Source organism: Bactrocera tryoni, chromosome 3, assembly GCF_016617805.1.
Source record: "Bactrocera tryoni isolate S06 chromosome 3, CSIRO_BtryS06_freeze2, whole genome shotgun sequence".
In the NCBI taxonomy this organism is placed as follows: domain Eukaryota; kingdom Metazoa; phylum Arthropoda; class Insecta; order Diptera; family Tephritidae; genus Bactrocera; species Bactrocera tryoni.
This window is the reverse complement of record NC_052501.1, coordinates 13,371,820-13,389,590: the sequence shown is the minus strand read 5'-3', so window position 1 is coordinate 13,389,590 and position 17,771 is coordinate 13,371,820. Positions and strand designations below refer to the sequence as shown.

General features: G+C 36.8%; 1 protein-coding gene across 1 annotated transcript in view; it reads left to right on the top strand.

The window, feature by feature from the left end:
- The window catches only part of LOC120773100 (protein sax-3), a 111,224-nt gene that overhangs the window by 70,245 nt on the left and 23,208 nt on the right, over nt 1-17,771 (top strand). The window contains exons 10-12 of the mRNA XM_040102071.1: nt 804-964; nt 8,852-8,933; nt 10,299-10,469. Coding sequence (XP_039958005.1) covers nt 804-964; nt 8,852-8,933; nt 10,299-10,469 — 414 coding nt within the window. The remainder of the gene's footprint in view (nt 1-803; nt 965-8,851; nt 8,934-10,298; nt 10,470-17,771) is intronic.

Below are 17,771 nucleotides of genomic sequence, written 5' to 3'. Positions count from 1 at the left end.
TGGTTCATTAAAATTCATTGTAAAAATAAAAAAGATAAGTTGAAGTTTGATTAGAAATACTAAATTCGACCACCCAATATATTGTCGTATATTAGAATGTCGTCGTTTCTTTATCGTGATTATTTTTATAAAAATTTTTCTGAATATTTTTTTATTATTAACTGGAGTTTTCAGTTGTCAAAATCTCTCAAGAGCTAACAATAAATCCATCAAATTATAATTACTCCACTGACCGCTGAAGTTTGCTGATCGCTTACTCTTTTTACAAACAACTTTACCGTTGCATCTGATTTAAACCACCCCTACAGAATAATAATAAGAGTTTGCAAGCTTTTTCGGTGGTTCTATGACGGCGAGCTGTCTGTCAACATGCCAATCATGCATGTCAGTCAACGGTAATTACAATTCTGCGGAAGCTGATGGCTAGCATATGCATAGATACACATTTATAATAAAACTACTACCCACAACCAATATTCAAAACTATAAAAATTTTATTAATTTTTTTATTTTTACCACAATATATTCATATTTTGCATTTCTTTCTTCTCTTTTCATATTTGCATTTTGCGCGTGTGCAATGTGGCTGCACTGTGATGACATATCGCCGATGGCGATCGACAACCGTTTATAATGCGTCGAATCGCATAAAAATAACAACAACAACTATGTTATGATCAATCATGGCCAACTGCATCGGCGGCTACACTCATCGCCAAAACGCCCGCCATCTTCATCACTGCCTCAACTGCAAATAACAAAACTTTTTTACACTGTTGTTTTTGTACTGCGTTACATGGCAGGTGGAAAAGGGCAGTTCATCGCTGCTGCACCGCTCGGTGGACCCAAGCGCCTATCCAGCACCGCCCGGCACACCGAAGGTGGTGAACGTCACACAACACAGCATCGCGCTGCGTTGGTCGCGCAGCCAAGATAAGCCGGGAGCGACTAGTCCAATTATCGGGTGAGTGATGCATACAAGCCGGCTGCTTGCATATTTCCCTCTACCTTTAGCCATTTATTTATGTTTTCTTTTTCATTTGAAATTTGCGCTTTTGTTTCAGCTTCATTTGGATTTTCTTTTGTTTTTTGTTTCAACTTCATTTGGTTTTTCTATTGTTTTTTCTTTTTGCGTTGCTAAAAAGTTAGCGAACCCTTTATCAGCGCACAAGCGCCATTCACAATATTCCTCAGGTATTTATGTATGTTTGTGTTGTGCCAACTAATAACCGAAATTTTTCCCAATTTACCACAAATTTCCTTGCAACAATTTGCTTTGTCTGCGTTGTTAGGCAAATTGCTTTGTTGCACCGCCTTTGCTTTTACACGAGCTTCGTCCGACCTTACTCTTTCTTATTCCCAACACAACACTTTGCTCCTTTGTGGTCCTTTGTGACTAGTCGCTGGGTTGTATTTTTTATCGGCGTTAGCTGCGCTGGCTGGGTGATTGACTTCTGCTTTTGTTTAGCAATTTCTCTCAATTTCGCCAATAAGCGAGAATTTATGCTTTGAAGTGGTTTGTAAATTGCTTTACGGCTTCATTTGTTGTTGCTGAAGGATTGTGTGGCAAAAAGTGTATTGAACAAATGAAGGAGTAGCATTTGCGGTAGTGTAGAAAATATGATCCAGCTATTTGTAGAGAAGCAAAATTGTTTGAAATTTAAATGCTTTGAATAAAAGCACAAACACTTCCCTATAAAATAACCCTAATTCAGAGTTCGTAAGTGCTGACAATCATAGAGTTTATATTTTGTATAGAATTTTGTTCGGGAATACGTTTTAAAGGGGTTACATGGGAGTAAGAAACAGCCAGAAAAATTTTTTTCTTTCATAAAAAATTAATATATTGCGACGACAGTTCCCGTGGCCTCTCAGAAAATAAATGCGCCTGCGTTGGCAGAATAACTCCTTACAAAATCATCTAAAGTGAACAAAATACGTGTTTTGGTTAAAACCTTAACTGAGAACTTGGACGAATGAAAAAAAAACGAAAATTGGAATATTGGCAGACATTTAAAAAAAAATGAAAATTTCGCAACATTTTTTTTAAATATGTAGTCGCAATCGAAAATAATCCTTCGTCCAAAGACTTCTTTAATAATTATAGTTCAAAGACCTGTGTAAAATTTCCTGAAGATCGGTTGAGTACTTTTCGAGAATTCTTGCCAACCGACTTCAAAGACACTCTTTCGAGAAATAACGCGTTCAAAGACGGCGAACTTAGCCTAGCCAGCCTCTAGTGCACAAGTTCTTAAGGCTATATCTCCGAAACTATTACTCGGATCAACTTGAAAATGTAGGAACATATTCTAGAGGTATTCTAGGTTTAAAAGGAGTCCATTTTTAGAAACCCATAAAGCCATGTAACCCCTGAAGCTATAATATAAAAACCGTTTCGGCATGAATATCCAAAATTTTCTTAAGGGCGTACTCTGGTCTAGACGCATGAATTTTAGGCATTTTTTAAACTAAGATAAATAAAACATTAAAAATATTTTTACCATCCATTTTTTTATGTTTTTTATTGACATTTTAATAATATAAAAAAAATTGCAAGAAAAAAAAACAAAATTCGTCGTGATACGGGCTGGTGGAGTGGGGGCTTCAAAAAAAACGGTGCTTTCTGGTTGACGTGATTTCAGCCCTTGTAGAGATCTAAAACACAAAAAACAAGAAGATTCTTCATTAGTACGGATATCGTTATCGGGTTGACCATTTTCAAAAAAAAAATAATAATTACAAAATGGCGTCGACTTGAAAAAAAATTTTTTTGACCCGATTTTTTCGACCTTTTCGATTTTTTTAAAAATATGTACTTCAAATCAAAATTTTTGGAATCCAAGGCAGACACGATAGAACATTGTATAAAGAAGATATACACCAAATTTCAAAGGAATCGGTTTAGTAGAACTTGAGATATCATGTCAGCCACCTCAAAAAAAAGTAGTTTCGAGAAAAACGCGTTTAAAGTTTAGGAGACAATTCTAGTGAACACGGACGCTACGTCACAAAATCGGCTGTATCTCCGAAATTAAGTCGAGTTTTTAAAAATCCTTCCAAGGTCATATTTTTGAAAGTCTAAGCTTTCAAAATGTGCAAAAAAAAAATCGATTTCAAAATCTTAGACCAGAATACTTCCATAAAATGAAACTTTATACCTTTTAGTGTATATGGCAGTTTTTTTTTAATTTAATCGAATGACTCTCGGCGCTAAGCTCACTTACCTACATACTATATCTGTCAATATTTTCTGCCAGTAGAAATTTATCTAGCAGCTTCCTCAGCTTATACCAGTATCTGCTAGATTTTGGGTTAACACTTTTCCAGCAGTAACTTTGCCAGCTAGTGATAGTTAACAGTTAAAAAAAGAATTCAAAACGTGAAGTGTAACAAAATCGAATGGTGAATCGAACAAGCCACTTATGCACTATTTTATCAATTTTGGTCATAAAAACAATCACGTAGTCTAAGCTATAGCCTCCAGTGCATTCAGCTAATGAATTTCAATGGCTTCAATGAACTCATAACTGATGCTTCGAAGAGAAGTTTTTAGTTCTTAAACAGCAAAAAGTCACAGGGAGCGTTATGTGACGAATGTGATGGCTGAGCTAATATTGTGTTTCGTATTTGGTCAAAAATTCAGCCACAATTGTGCTAGGTTGGTACAGCGCATTATCGTGGTGAAAATTCCATAAATTTTTCCCTACAAATGCGCTTGTTTACAACGAAATGGTTCACTCAGACGACTCTAAATGGTCATGTAGTATTCCTTATAGACCGTTTAACCAACGAGTGCAATCCACAATTAGCATCGCCTTGATTATTGGCCGACATTAAAGTGCTTTTTTTTCTTTTCGGTCTCGACACTAGAACCATTCGCTAGAGTCATATGCAGTTTCGACGTACATATGTTCCTAAACACACGCCTCGTTCCCAATTATGATGCATTTGATGAATGTAGGGTTAGAACCTTTGCCAACGCAGTTTGTGTTTTCGAGTATCGCTTTTGCAAAATAATATATTCAAGTACGAATCAGGTATACAAAAGCGTCATACCAATAACTTTAGTTTAAAGGTTCTGTGTCGATCCATAATCCATAAATAATCCATATTTTGAGATTCACTGCTACATGTTTGATGTGAACATTAAGATTTTCAAACAAAGTTTCTTCAACTCTTTCGATGTTATCGGCATTAACAGAGGTGGATGGATGACTCACATGATTTTCGACGACTCTATGATTGACTTTCACTGAATTCCTAATTAAATTGACTCCCCAAAATACTTTTGGGACATTTTCAAATATTCCGTAGCTGTGGCTTCACTGAAAACACAAAATTCAAGAAAACTCGTAGTTTCATTCCAGGCAAACCTTTCACGAACATAAGAAAGTTCTTTGAATCCAAAATTTTTTCATCAGTTTCACTTGAGCATGCTATTAAAGGGAGCGTGTGCGTCTATTTTGATCTTGAGAGCATAGATCAATTGAACTTTAGTCAATGTGATGAAATATAACGGTAATATGACTGGACCTAAGTTGACTTCGAATGCCTTGTTCATGAAATTGGTTACTTCGGAGATCCATAATCAAGCAATTTAGTATATTTTCTCTCATGAAATTTGCAAAGATACAGACTTAATCCAATCCTAAATCTTAGTATTTTAGGCCTACTTCAGATCTACCGTCAGCTAGTTATTTCTTAAGAAGGTGTGTTCAAATCACTATCCCCCCCTCAATGCAATAATTTTTCAAACTTCCCAAAAAAATTTCTAAATAACAGTTTTTCAGCAATTAATGAGCCGCAACCTCAGCTATTATTTAACGCTTAAAGCGAAAGTACTGTTACTTTATGTTGTAGCAACATGCGGCAATGAAAATTTGAATTCCTTTGGTAACAATAGATAAGTGGCAGCACAGCAATACCAAATGATACATAGCGGTTAACAGGCGTGGCAGCAACAACAAAATACTCATGGCCAACAGGAAACTTGAACTGTGAAGCGATTAAATTTCAACGATTTTTACACGGACGCGAAAAACAGGCGCGCGCACAATAAAGGCCACTGCAACACTGCTGTTGTTGTTGCAACACTGGTTTTGTTGTTGTATGCGCTATCAGTTTTTGACTTATAGTAAGTTAAGTGAATCTACTGAACGCGGCTGGAAGCGCTAGCTACAACCCGCAACTCTGTTGGCACATGGCACACAAGTGTTGCAGACACGTATGGGCTAGGACTATTGTTTGTGGCAAGGCTTTGTTAGGTTTTATGCCGCATGCCTTTTGTGTGTTTAGCTTATGGTGCTGTGTGGCAGTGCACATTTTTTTAATTTTTGAAATTTTTTGGTGCTATGCCATCAACACATTGTACTTGCAACACAAACGCTGCGCGCGGCAACCTTAAAAAAGTTAGAGGAAAAATAATGAAAACAGAATAATACAGTTTTTTTTTTTTGTGGGGCAACGGCAGCTTTGGGCCATTTAACGGTTGCTGCTGCGGCTGCAGCTCTAACTGCACTCTGATTAGTGACGGCGCGCTTCGACACGGCGGCCGTGTGGCTAAACGCCTGCTTCACTTTATGCTTTGTGGCAGCCAGGGCGCTTTTTATTATGTTGCACGTGTGTGTGTGTGTGTGTGCATTGTTTGGCATTGACCGCAAGTGGCTTTGTGGTAAGCGCATTGCATGCCACATGCAACGCAAATGCATTTCGCCCGCCATTTCGCGGTCAATGTTTTTGTTGCTGCGCTAGTTGCAAGACCCTCAGCGCAAAGCTTTCGTTTGGCGCGCATTGCGGCCATGCTATGCATTCTTGCAACTTGCTAACAATCTGCGATTCTTTCCAGCGCATTTCTGCAACTATTTGTTGCAAGCAATTTCATCCACATCTGCTTTTCGCATTCGCTGCGCTGCGCTGCGGCTGCCTCAGCGATGGCGATTTAGATTTGCGCAAATTAACATAATCAAAAGTATAAAATGGCACACGCCATGCCTTGGCAGCATATAACACGCTTAGCAATTGCTGGCAGTGCAACAAACGCTTTGTAGTTTTGTTCTCCGTTTCGAATGTGCGCCAGTTGCATGTTGCAGTGCCAGCTCGCCAGCCTCGACTTTTTCGGGCATCATTAAAATTTGTTGGCGGCACACAATGGCGCGTACTTTCCACAGACTCACATGCGCGTATGCATTTGTGGCAAGATTTTTTGTCGACGCCTCCATTTTTTTTTTATTTTTTTTGGAAAGCTGCTATCCTTCTGGCTTTGTTTTAGTGACTGCTTGCCTTCTCAATGCTGTTATCGACATTCCAGTTGCTGGCGTTTATTGTTTGCTGGCCTTTTGTTTTTATTGTTGTTGCTAGCAAATACCATTGCATTGCTTGCATTTGATAAAAACGCCCAAACCTGCAGCTGCAACTGTAAAATACATTTCAAATTTCACCATTGACTTTTGTGGAATGTTTGAAAATGTGAGGTTATGTGCATAAATATGCCGCTATATTTGAATATATGCATTTGGTTTGTAGTAAGTATATGCCTATATTGCTTTTTCGGTATAGCTGCTGGCTTTTACTATCGCTCTGTTATTTTTTTACCGTTATTCGTTCATTATTAAAAATTTTGCCTTGTAACAGAACCTAAAAGCTTCACATGTAGTCAGACAGGCCCAAAAATTGACATATTTATATGTACAAATATATAGAGCAGTCAACTGTGGGAGAGGCAAACCCCCAATACGAAAACATCTCCAAACTCTAAATCTCCAAATATTATCCATTGTAATCGTATAATTCACATAAACTCTTAGATAAGTTAACTAGTCTCAAACTGGTTCGATGTGCCCTTTTTTATGTTGGTTTTCATGTCGATCATGCAGTTTAGATAATTTCAGTATTTGAAACGCCTTTGACACAAATATATCTAAGTTATATTCCCTGCTATGTAAATCGTCCTGCCACAGTTACCTTTAGTAATGACCCCTTATGTGGGTTGATTATTTTCCTTTGCCCCAATCTCTTTTCAGACAAACTATGATTGCATCTGACTCCAGCTGAATTCTTTTCTACCAAAGTAATTATGTAAAGATCACAAGGTTTATATTCATTCGGAGCCTTTTCTCTTGGGTTTCTTTTATAACAATTTCTTTATGTATTTATGAGCCGGAATAGATATCAAAATTGACGCGGACTGGTCTATTTAAACGTCGCGCAAACCGAAATGGTAAAATTTCTGAATGCTTTGCAAAAGTGTTCTCGATAAAGATGCTTTGGAGCTTCTCAAAAGGCCCTACATTCATCAAACTCATGTTTACTGGTTACGGAACATTGGCTTATGAATATGACAACGAAACTGTGTATCAATCTGTAGAACGGTGTTTCAAAAATGAGATGAAACCCAAAAAAAACATGTCGAAATCTGCCAGAAACCAGTGATGATCCTCGTTGATTACTGTGGTGTGGTTTATCATGGTCAATGAGGAACACTAATTGGCCTTTTAAGGCATTTACGCGAAACAATTCGTCGTAAATTTGTGGTCACGGATTCTTCATAAGGATAATGAATGTTACTGGCTTTTTGAATAAGCACGAACCGAGAGTCATCGCTTAGCTACTCGTTTTGCCAGATTTTGGTCTCTGTGACTTTTTTCTGTGCTCGAATCCTCTTCGTGGAACGCGCCTTGAGTCCATTTAAGCCATATAAATATGTAGTTCTCTGAAGGCATGAAAGGCTAACCAGTCGGGTCTTATACATAGCAAGTGTTTCGAAAATTGTATTAGACTTCGGTATGCTTGTACTGCAAAGTAGCATAAAGACTTGTCAGTCTGGAACAAATTTGATCACAAAGTATAATCGCCTCCTTTATGTGTTTATCTAATATACATTGTCTCCATACTGTGACCTTTTTTTAAGTTTGTTAATAGAGTTTCCAAGACATTTTACTTTGAATTGGGTTCTTATAATCCTATAATTTCTCTGTAGAGTGGGACTCATAGTGGCATAATCGTGAAGTATACCTAAGTCACTCATAGTGGGACTAGGCGTTCCTAAACCTATCTTGAGCTCATAGTCTGCTCTCTAAGTGTAATAATTGCTTCGAACACAGCCTTCGTTTCGGTAGACTACTGCGAGCCCAATATAAACCATCTCGCTTTCGAAAGTACCGCAAGGGTCAAATAGTTTGAAGCAGGTGTTGATCGAAAGTTTCACAATAAACTTTACCACGATTCTTAATATAACACATAAAATTAGTGTATTAAGTAAGTGCAGTACTGCAAGGCCTTTCGGTCCCAACTTAGTATCATTATTCCTAAAATTACAGCATTACTACAGAATTTTCGAAAATAAATTCTTGAAGAATTTAAACTTCGAAAATATACTATACTACAAAATAAAATGGTATAGGCATCCTCCAAAAGATTTTGCAACAATATATTTTTATAGAACTGACCCCCCCATTGCATGCTCATTACAGTATTTTCTTCCTTCAATTTCACTTTATTCAACAATTTATATTCTTCCTCATTATTTTGTGCTTGCAACATTATCTGCTTAATTTAGATGTAAAATGCAAATTTTAATGACTTACAAGTACCAAAGATACATACGTATATGTCTATATATACGTCTCCTCCATATTCTTCTGTGTATATTTACGCCATTAGTGGCCAGCTGGGCGTCCTTTGCACAGCATCTTATCGCTACTCTTCACATTTCTCATTTTAAAAGTATTTTTTTTTACAATATTTCACCTTTCGCTGCTTTTATTTTGTCACATCGCCCATCGTGCCACACATCCATATACCTTAGTATTCTAATTTTTCTTTCTTCTAACGTTTATCTCTTCTCATTTTACAGCTACACGGTGGAGTACTTCAGTTCGGATCTGCAGACAGGTTGGGTGATTGCCGCACATCGTGTGCCTGATCAGCAAATAACGGTAAGTATAATATATACACAACTTGCAGCGGCATTTTAAAGGCGCCCGCAGACTCATATGCATAAGTACTCAGTTGAGCTCATATGAGCTGGTAATAAGTGGGATAAAAGAGAAAATGAAAATTCGCCAACTTCGCCAGGTGTCCTGTTGCCTTTATATAGCGTAGTATTTATACGTAGGTGTGTATGTGTATGTAGTGAAAATTTGAGCATACATTATGTAGGAGTGTTTGTATGTATGCGAACGGCTATTCATTTCAATTTTGCACTTTTTCTGCTGGCTTTCTCATATCTCCTACACATACAATCATACAAATATGCACATATGCATTCCTTTGTTAGCTTCTGCATACTGCTAACTGTATGCAAATGCCCAACTTTAGTTGGTTTTTGTAAGTTTTGGCTGTTAGCTAAAATTATTGCCTTTCTACCAAGAAGTGGCTCCCATTTGCATCTAATTTTTGCTCGGCGCACTGCTTCTAGTTTTTAGTGCCCTCATTGTTAGGTAGTTACTGATATGTTTGCGCATGTAGTATATGCCTCTGGTCCTCATATCTTTAGCTAATCAAAATATTCCGAATATATTAAAGTGGCAATTTTATGCATATGTGTACGTGCAACAGTGTTAATGCACCTTGGTTGTGGCTTAAACGGGTACTTTGAGTTTCAAAGCAAAAACTAAAGGAGTCTTTAGTGGCCTTGCCTTCGTCTACTGAGTAGATATTTTCTTGATTTACTGTTATTATCAGTCACACAACTTTAAATTTTGGAAAAACTAGCGTCAAGATACAAGTTTAAAGTGATTTAATTGCAGTGCTGCATGTACAATTGTTGTCAGTTCTTGCGCTAGCGAAGCAATAAACTAACTGGAATATATATCCGATTTAAAACTTCATTCTTAAGCATTTCATATTTCTCACTTTGGGTGATGACTATATTATATAGAGTAGGGAATCCTTAAATATAATATAGACTCCTTAATGCGTATATTCCCTGGTGTGGCTTTCTCTAAAAATGAGTTTCTTAACCTTCATAGTTGAAGATTTACTAAATTTTCCCAACCATAGCTCTTTTTATAAATCCATGACTTGCTAATTCACAAAAATCGATAGGACTATAGCTTAGCTATGTTATATGCATATATACAATATGAAATATCATAGTTCTCTCCTTGTTTCCTAACCCACCTACAGATTCTCATTAAAGAAATATGTGTGATAGTATATATTTCTTCTACTTTAGGAAATATATCTACTTGTAAGTCTATGTACATAGCCTTTAATAAGCCTTTCACCTAATTTTTCACTTCAGTGCATTTCCTTCGATTATAAAAAAATATTATTAATTTGTTTGATTTTTTTTTCAGATCTCCGGTTTAAAACCAGCCACATCGTATGTCTTTCTCGTTAGAGCTGAGAATTCACATGGACTGTCAGTGCCCTCCGGTCTCTCGAATGTCATTAAGACTTTGGGCACAGAATCGGGTACAGTGCCGCCAAGTGAAATATCTGCGGCGCGTGCAGTGTTGAGTGGCAAGGTGAGTCAAGCTTCGTATTTTTCTGTACCCCTTTAAATGTAAAAGCTGAGTGTGTGCCATATTGCGAGTAAAATGTGAAAATATTACTTGAGTCCTCATAAAAATGACTAAGAACTCTATTTACTCAGAGCATCACATAAGTTATCAATACAACTCTTTAGAAACACTAGTTTCTAATTAACAATCGATGGAGTAAACTGAAAATGGACTGATTGGGCTTTACAAAAAATCACTCTTTTTGCGACCGATCAACAACATTTCCAACAAATTTTACAGATCTTTTAGCTAAAAAACTAGCTAACGTACTATCTCATGTGCTTTATTCCAGTCTACTTGATTAATGACACTTGTCCGTTCGATTCGATTTAAGTTCAGCAACCCATTTTTCTACTGTTCCAATTGTATGTAAACAATCGTTATACACTTTTATCATTCGTTCGTGAATTTCTTTTGGTGCTACACCTCCAAAAATAAGAATTTTATAACTGCACGATATTAAATTTTTTTCATTGTAAAAAAATACTGTGACATGGCGACACTAAATGGCTTCTCAACAAAGAATGAATTGACAGATTGAAATGAACTTCACATACGTTCATATGAAGAGTGTACCAACGTGGCTAGTAGCTATGTCCTCTCTAATCGCACAGCGAAACATATTGAACAACCTGTTAATCTGTAGCGAGTTGTTTAGAAATTTACTTCTAATAGTTGCTCAGTAAAATATAGGGATATATATCGTCACTCTTTAATTTTTAAAATTTGGAAATTATTCTAACTATTTTAAGCGCTTTATACCAGTATACTTAATTTATACCAGTTTTACCTAGTTTATACCAGTTGTTTGTTCGATTCGCTACATTAAATTTTTTATTTTTCAAAAATTCAAAATTATTATTATCCTTCTACTTTTGGTAATAAATTTTGCTTCATTTTGAATATGAATTATCTAGTTGTTACGAATATTATTTCTAAAATTCTGCTAACACAAATATGTAAACGCTCTTCATTCAAAAGAGTGCACTCATTTTCCGGTTGAATTTAGCGAAATCTCTAAAAAATTCTGTTCGACAAGCCATAAAATGCCCTTAAATATAACTTCATTTTGTTATCAATGCTTGCGCACAGCCAAAGTTCTACTCAAAACAATTTGATAAATGCGTTCATTTCCACCACAAATGCGAGTCGATGCATCAATTCAAGCGCTACCGCACACCAACTCCAACGCTGAACCAGCACCAACTACTGACCCACTTTTCAGCGGAGAAATTGAATAAAAATCGCATTTTTCCGCCATTGCACAGCAGAGGCACAGAAGAATTTGTTATTTCACTGCGCATTTTTTATGCCATTTTCCGCACGCCAGATGGCGCATGAACTGCATAAATTTTCGCTTGGGAAACGCATAAATATTGCGCCTTTTTTACGTTTCCCATTTGGGCAGTTCACGGTAAGGATTGCACACCTGAGTCAATAAGCGAAAAAATTCGAAGAAGCGAAAGTTATGTGCAGGGAAGAGTGTATAAATATTGGTTTCAGGTACGAAATGGACGCAGAGCGCAAGTGAACAGCGAAAATTTGTAAAAAAAATGTTTGTTTTTGTTTTTTATAAAAAGCGGAACTGGACAGAGGCGCGCTTGGAACAGCGCAGCAATTGACCCAAATTGCAATTAACCGTTTGAGTGTCAAGCTATCGAAAAATAATCGAGCTGCGCGATATTTATGCGCCCAAAAGTATGCAGTGAAAACGCTGGTGGCGTGTAAGCTTTGCTTGTGTGGGTGTTAATGCGTACATGAACATTATTCTTCAGCAATTAGTTTACGACAACAGCGAGAAAAATTAGTACAGAAGAGGGTTAAAGTCAACAAAATGTTTATTAGGAGGGAGCTAAGCCGAATTTCGGCCATAACAAAGCGGTTTTCCACAACAAGTTGGCAGGGCATTTTTTTCTTTATGTTGTTGTTATTTTTTATAAATAAAAAATATATTTTTGGTTGCTGTTTGAGTGATTATTATAATTCCTGCCACAAGCGCAAGCAGCAAGCAGTCGAAAAACGTGAAACCCCCACTAACCCACATAATTATATTCATTTGTACGAGCAGCAAGTGCTGACAAAGCGCCACAGGACATTGTATGAATGTACATGCATGTGGCACAAAGCAAGTAACCCAGAGAAAATGTGGGCGGCAGCACAAATTATCATTAATATAAAATATGATGTGCAAAACTGGAAACACTCAGTGCCGAGTTAGCGGCTTACACTTAGAAGCACCAAGCATTGGCTGTCACATGCTTACATAAGCACATACATATGTATATATTAGGGTGGGTAAAAAAAATATAAATTTTGCTTGGTTCTTTGAAAAATGGATTTTTAGACACTTTTAAGGAAATCTTTTAAAGTATGAGCCCTTGCAAGGTTCAGTCTTTTTTATTCGCAGATCTTGCTTCCAACTATGTACATTTGAAGACAGATATGAATTTTTCTATCTGATAATGAGAAAAAATTGAAAACTTCAAGACGGAAGGTCCCTTAATCCGGAGAGGTTTTCTTAGAAGTGTCTAAAATTAAATTTTTCAGCGAACAAAACGAAAAAAATTTTGGATTTTTGACCCACCCTCATGCATATACATATATATATATGTATATATGTATGCATGCGAAAACAAAGCAAACATATTCAATTTTTTTTTTAGCCACCCTAATGCATAAAGGAGCAAACATTTTTACCCACCCTAATGTATACAGCAGCTCAAGATTGCTACAATGAAAGAAAAGACATCCCGATGCTATTAATTTGTGGCAAAGGCGCGCGCTCAGTTCAGCGCAGCATGCCTGCGGTGGCATACACTTCCGTTATTTATTTATGATTCCGTTACAATTTATTGCGTGAATAATTTTTTATAAATTGTATGTGTTACATAGCACAAGACAAGCCATGAAAAAGAGCAACAAAAAAGGTTGCAAAGAAAACTGCGAAGAATTTCCGTGCTGAAAAAGGCCAAACAGGTTTCAATAATCACTTGTATTTGTGTTTGTAGCGCCTGCATATTCTGCCAGCCCACACTTTTTGTTGCGCGCACAAGAAGTTGCGTCTATTGTTGCCACATATTTGCATTGCGCCCGAGTAATTTTGGCCTGGACATGTGTGCTTATATAAATATATGATGCTTACAGCACGCACACATAGACGCTTGACTGTGAACCTCACTTACAGGTATGTATGTGTGTAACTGCCTCGAAGCGCAGTTTTTACACTGCATTAACAATGATTGATATTACCACTTAGCATCGCTGAGCACAAAATAAATATAGAGGTGTGTGCGGCAGGCTGCCTGCTTTCAGCTCGCAGCTGCAAGGCTTCTATTCAGATATGTGGTGGTATTTATATATATAAATATAGCCACCGTTGCGTAAAGCGGCAACTTAGCACCCAAAAACTCTCAGCAGCGCCTGCAGCTATATTTGCTTATAACAATTTCCTCTCCCGCTTACACCGTACGACTGTTTTTTTCCAACCATTTACACTGTTATCCTCTTTTCATGCTTTGTTCCCTTCTTTTTTGCCATTTCTCCATATTAAATGATGCAAAAAATTCCAAAATATTGTATTTTATGCCACCTTGCTGAGTGTGTACCACGCCTCCTCGCCTAATAACATGTCAAGCATTTGAATTTATTGAGGCGCATGTATTTTTTTGCAAACTTGCTTTGTTACTTTCCGTATTCACATTGCTTATCTGCAGGCTTAACATACATTGAGGCGCGCTTATGCTTTATGCAAAAGCATATATCTATATACAATACAAATATATGCACATACATGTATATGTGTGCATTAATATGCGTAAGTAGTTAGGCGTGCTTGCTGGAATATCGAAATGCCATCAATAATTTCTGTGGATATTGTTTCGTGCTCCCAGGAGAAATGCGTTTGCTTAAGGATATAAAGAGTTTGGGAAATATTATAAGGATGCTAATGTGTATAGAATGTTATATATGTGTGTATACATACTATATATACGCTATCATAAAAGCTGTGCTTTGTGTCAGTACACTTGCAGAAATTTGCTAATTTCGCTGAAAATCTTAGGCTTAATTTACATTCCGTAGCATACTTCATATATAACTTTTTCGTTTATTTTACCTAAATTTTTGGTATTAATCAAACAAGTAGCAACATTTATCTATGAAACATAATTTTTTCTTGGTTCTACTTCATATACTAGCTTCCTCATATATATATTTCATAAGCAATTTTCCTCAGTGTTCCACTTACAATTGCCCCTCAACCTGTAAAGCAATAAAGAAATTTGAATTATTATTACCCATTATTTGTTGTTTCGGCTGAATTGCCATTTTTTCTCATACCTCTGCGCTGGAGGCGCTCAACCTACATTGTTATTATTATTATTATGGCAATTTTATTGTTGCCTGACTGCTTAGCTGCTGTATGTATATCGCGTATGTTGGGTATGCCTTAGCCCGCGGGCAAAAATATTAAGTCGAATTACTTAAGTTTGCCTAAACGATAAGGTCGAAACTGCGCTTAATTTGCCGGAAGGTTTTTCTTCTCTTTTGTTAAGGATTTTTAGTTATAATCGGTTTTAGATGGTTGCCCGCTGGACTTTTTTTAGGATGTAGGTTGGATTAATTTTGAAAGCATTTTTTGTGTAATGGATTTTATTGTTTTAAAGCATTTTGATATGGTTCGTAAAACGTGTATATACACATGTAAGAATTTTGTTATTGCTTAGGGTCATACTCTTGATAAATTGGGGCAATTAGCTCGTTTTACGTCTCACATTATGTGTAAAAATATTTTGGAATTTTTTTTTTAATATTAAAAAATTAAAATTTTCGATTTTTAGAAGCAATCATACAAAAAAAAAAAAATTCAAAAAATGGTCATGCCGAATTGCAAGCAAATGGTGCGACAATAAATTAAGATACCAACTGCAGCGGCCTTAAATATTTCGAATTTTTATATATGAAAAATTTTTTTATATTGTAGTGCGAAATATAATTTTTTTTTTAATATCTAGGCTAACGTTTAAAATCTTGAATAAATTTTGCAATTTTATGTGCTTCTCTATAAAAAACACTTGTATGTGTGCACCAAATTTCTGTATAATTTATTTTTTATTTTGTATTGTTTATTATTTTTGTTTCTTTGCTTTCGAAATTTCGTCATCTTCTGCCTCTAACTTCACTGGAAGCTATAACATCAACTACAACTTCATTTTACTTTCACCGAAATTTTCACTTAAAATCACAGCACATCACTCATACGCCGCATAAAAACTTTTTTTTCCTTTTTTGCCATATTTCTTGAAAATTCTGCGCTAACTTTCACAAAAATCAAACTTTTGCTTCGCTGCGCCTAAAAGTGTGCTTGAACTTGCAGCCATACAAATAACACACACACCTCTATTTGCATGACTACGCAAGTGGCGTCTATGTACATTAAGTTTTCTCCACCACCAACGCACTGCAAAACTGCTGCGTACAAGAAATTGTTGGAAAATATTCACGTTTCCTTGCAACATGAAGTTGCGAAGCTCAAAGTTTTCAACTAGAATTTTCTGCATTAATTTTTTCCAATTTTTATCGCTTCAACTAACACATCTACATGCTGTCTTAGTGTGTATAGTAGCAAGATGGAAGCAGGCGTCTGGCGGCAATCAAGCCAGTTGGAACAAAATGCCAAGCACGACCGGCCGCCGTCAACCGACCCTCAATGCGGTCGAGAGCATCATTATTATCGACAACGCAGCACTGTGTGTCTGCGTGTGTTTGTTGATGATTGCCGTTTGCTGTGGAGGTGAGCGTGCAATGCGCAAAATGAAGCAACTTGCATCGTGTAGCAAGCCACAAAGCGAGGCATAAAAGCTGGTGAAGGTAGCAGTGACAGTAGCAAAGGAAGAAACTACCGAAAAATAAAGAGAATGAAATTGCAGAAAAAATCTCAAATAATGGATATGGCTGTTACAGGAATCTGAAAGGTGCAACGAAGCGTAGCCATAAAGGCCAAGAAGTTACGGCCGCATAGCGCGAAATAGACGCTTGTTCGATATCGACGTTTTCAATGACAGCCACCGCTAGCCTCAACAGAGCCACCACAATCGCTGACAATGAAGTTGAAGCTATGAAAAGCCTGGCCGACGCTTACAAATCGGGCTTTTGAAATATGCAATCAAACAAAGTAACGGCATTTGATAGGCAGAACATGGCGGCGGCGCTGTGGCTGGCGTCAATGCAATTTGTGCAGCGCTCGAAACTTTTTGAGCGAGTGAGAGATGAGCGACTGGCAGTGAAATGTGGCGTGGCGAGTTTTTACAATTTTTTTTGCGATTTTTTCTACTTTTCGCGAATTTGAAGAATTTTCCCCGCAAAAATTTCTCGCAAAAAAATTTTAATATTTTTCGTTGCCGCGGTGTCTTTGAAGCTGGAATTTATTTAAAGAAAAAATTAAGTGCCACACAATGACGCAGCTAAATAAACACCGAAAACTGCTTTGGCTTCGCAGCAAAAAGTGTCTTCAAGTTCATGCGTCGTCTAAGTTCGCAGACGATTTCGAACAGTCAAGCCAGTCGCTGCTGCATTTTATGGTGTTGCAACGTGGCACTGCCACTGTACGGAACTTCATTTGTCTGCCATTGAATGGAAAGAAATTACAATAATTGTTGCTTTTACTGCGCAAATTGCAAGAAAGCAAAATTTTCATAAGACAAATTACGCTATTTTTGTTGTCGCTGAAGAAATTATTCCACAGAAGGGCGCTTACATTGTTGCAAATACAATAAGAGTTAGTATGAGTAATGATAGTACGAGTTATTGTTTTTGTAAAGTCTGCTTGCAAGCATATTGTCTGAAAAGTTGCAAAATTTGAACTATTAGTTGTTGTTGCTGTTACACTTCATTATCTCGATTGCTGTCGCTTGGTGTCTGGTTGTGATCGGTGAGTTTGCCCTTCGGTTCATATTATGTTCTTGAAGTTTTTTTAATATTTTTTTGAAATTTTTTATATACTTAAATGTTGTTAGTAGAATATGGTAATGTAGGAATTGAGCTATTTATGAGATCTTTAATTGCATATCTTGGCTTTGCATGTCGGTTATGTACCTTGAATGTGTGAAGTGAGAGATCGTGAGGCATTTTCATAGAACATCGATCCATAAACAGAAATAAGCAAATATCGTCAAGGCCGTTTTTCTTTCAAATTTACTTTCAATTGATTTGAACTTGCTATACAATCTAGTTGAATCACCTGAGGTAGCGGAAAGCTCTCCTTTGTTT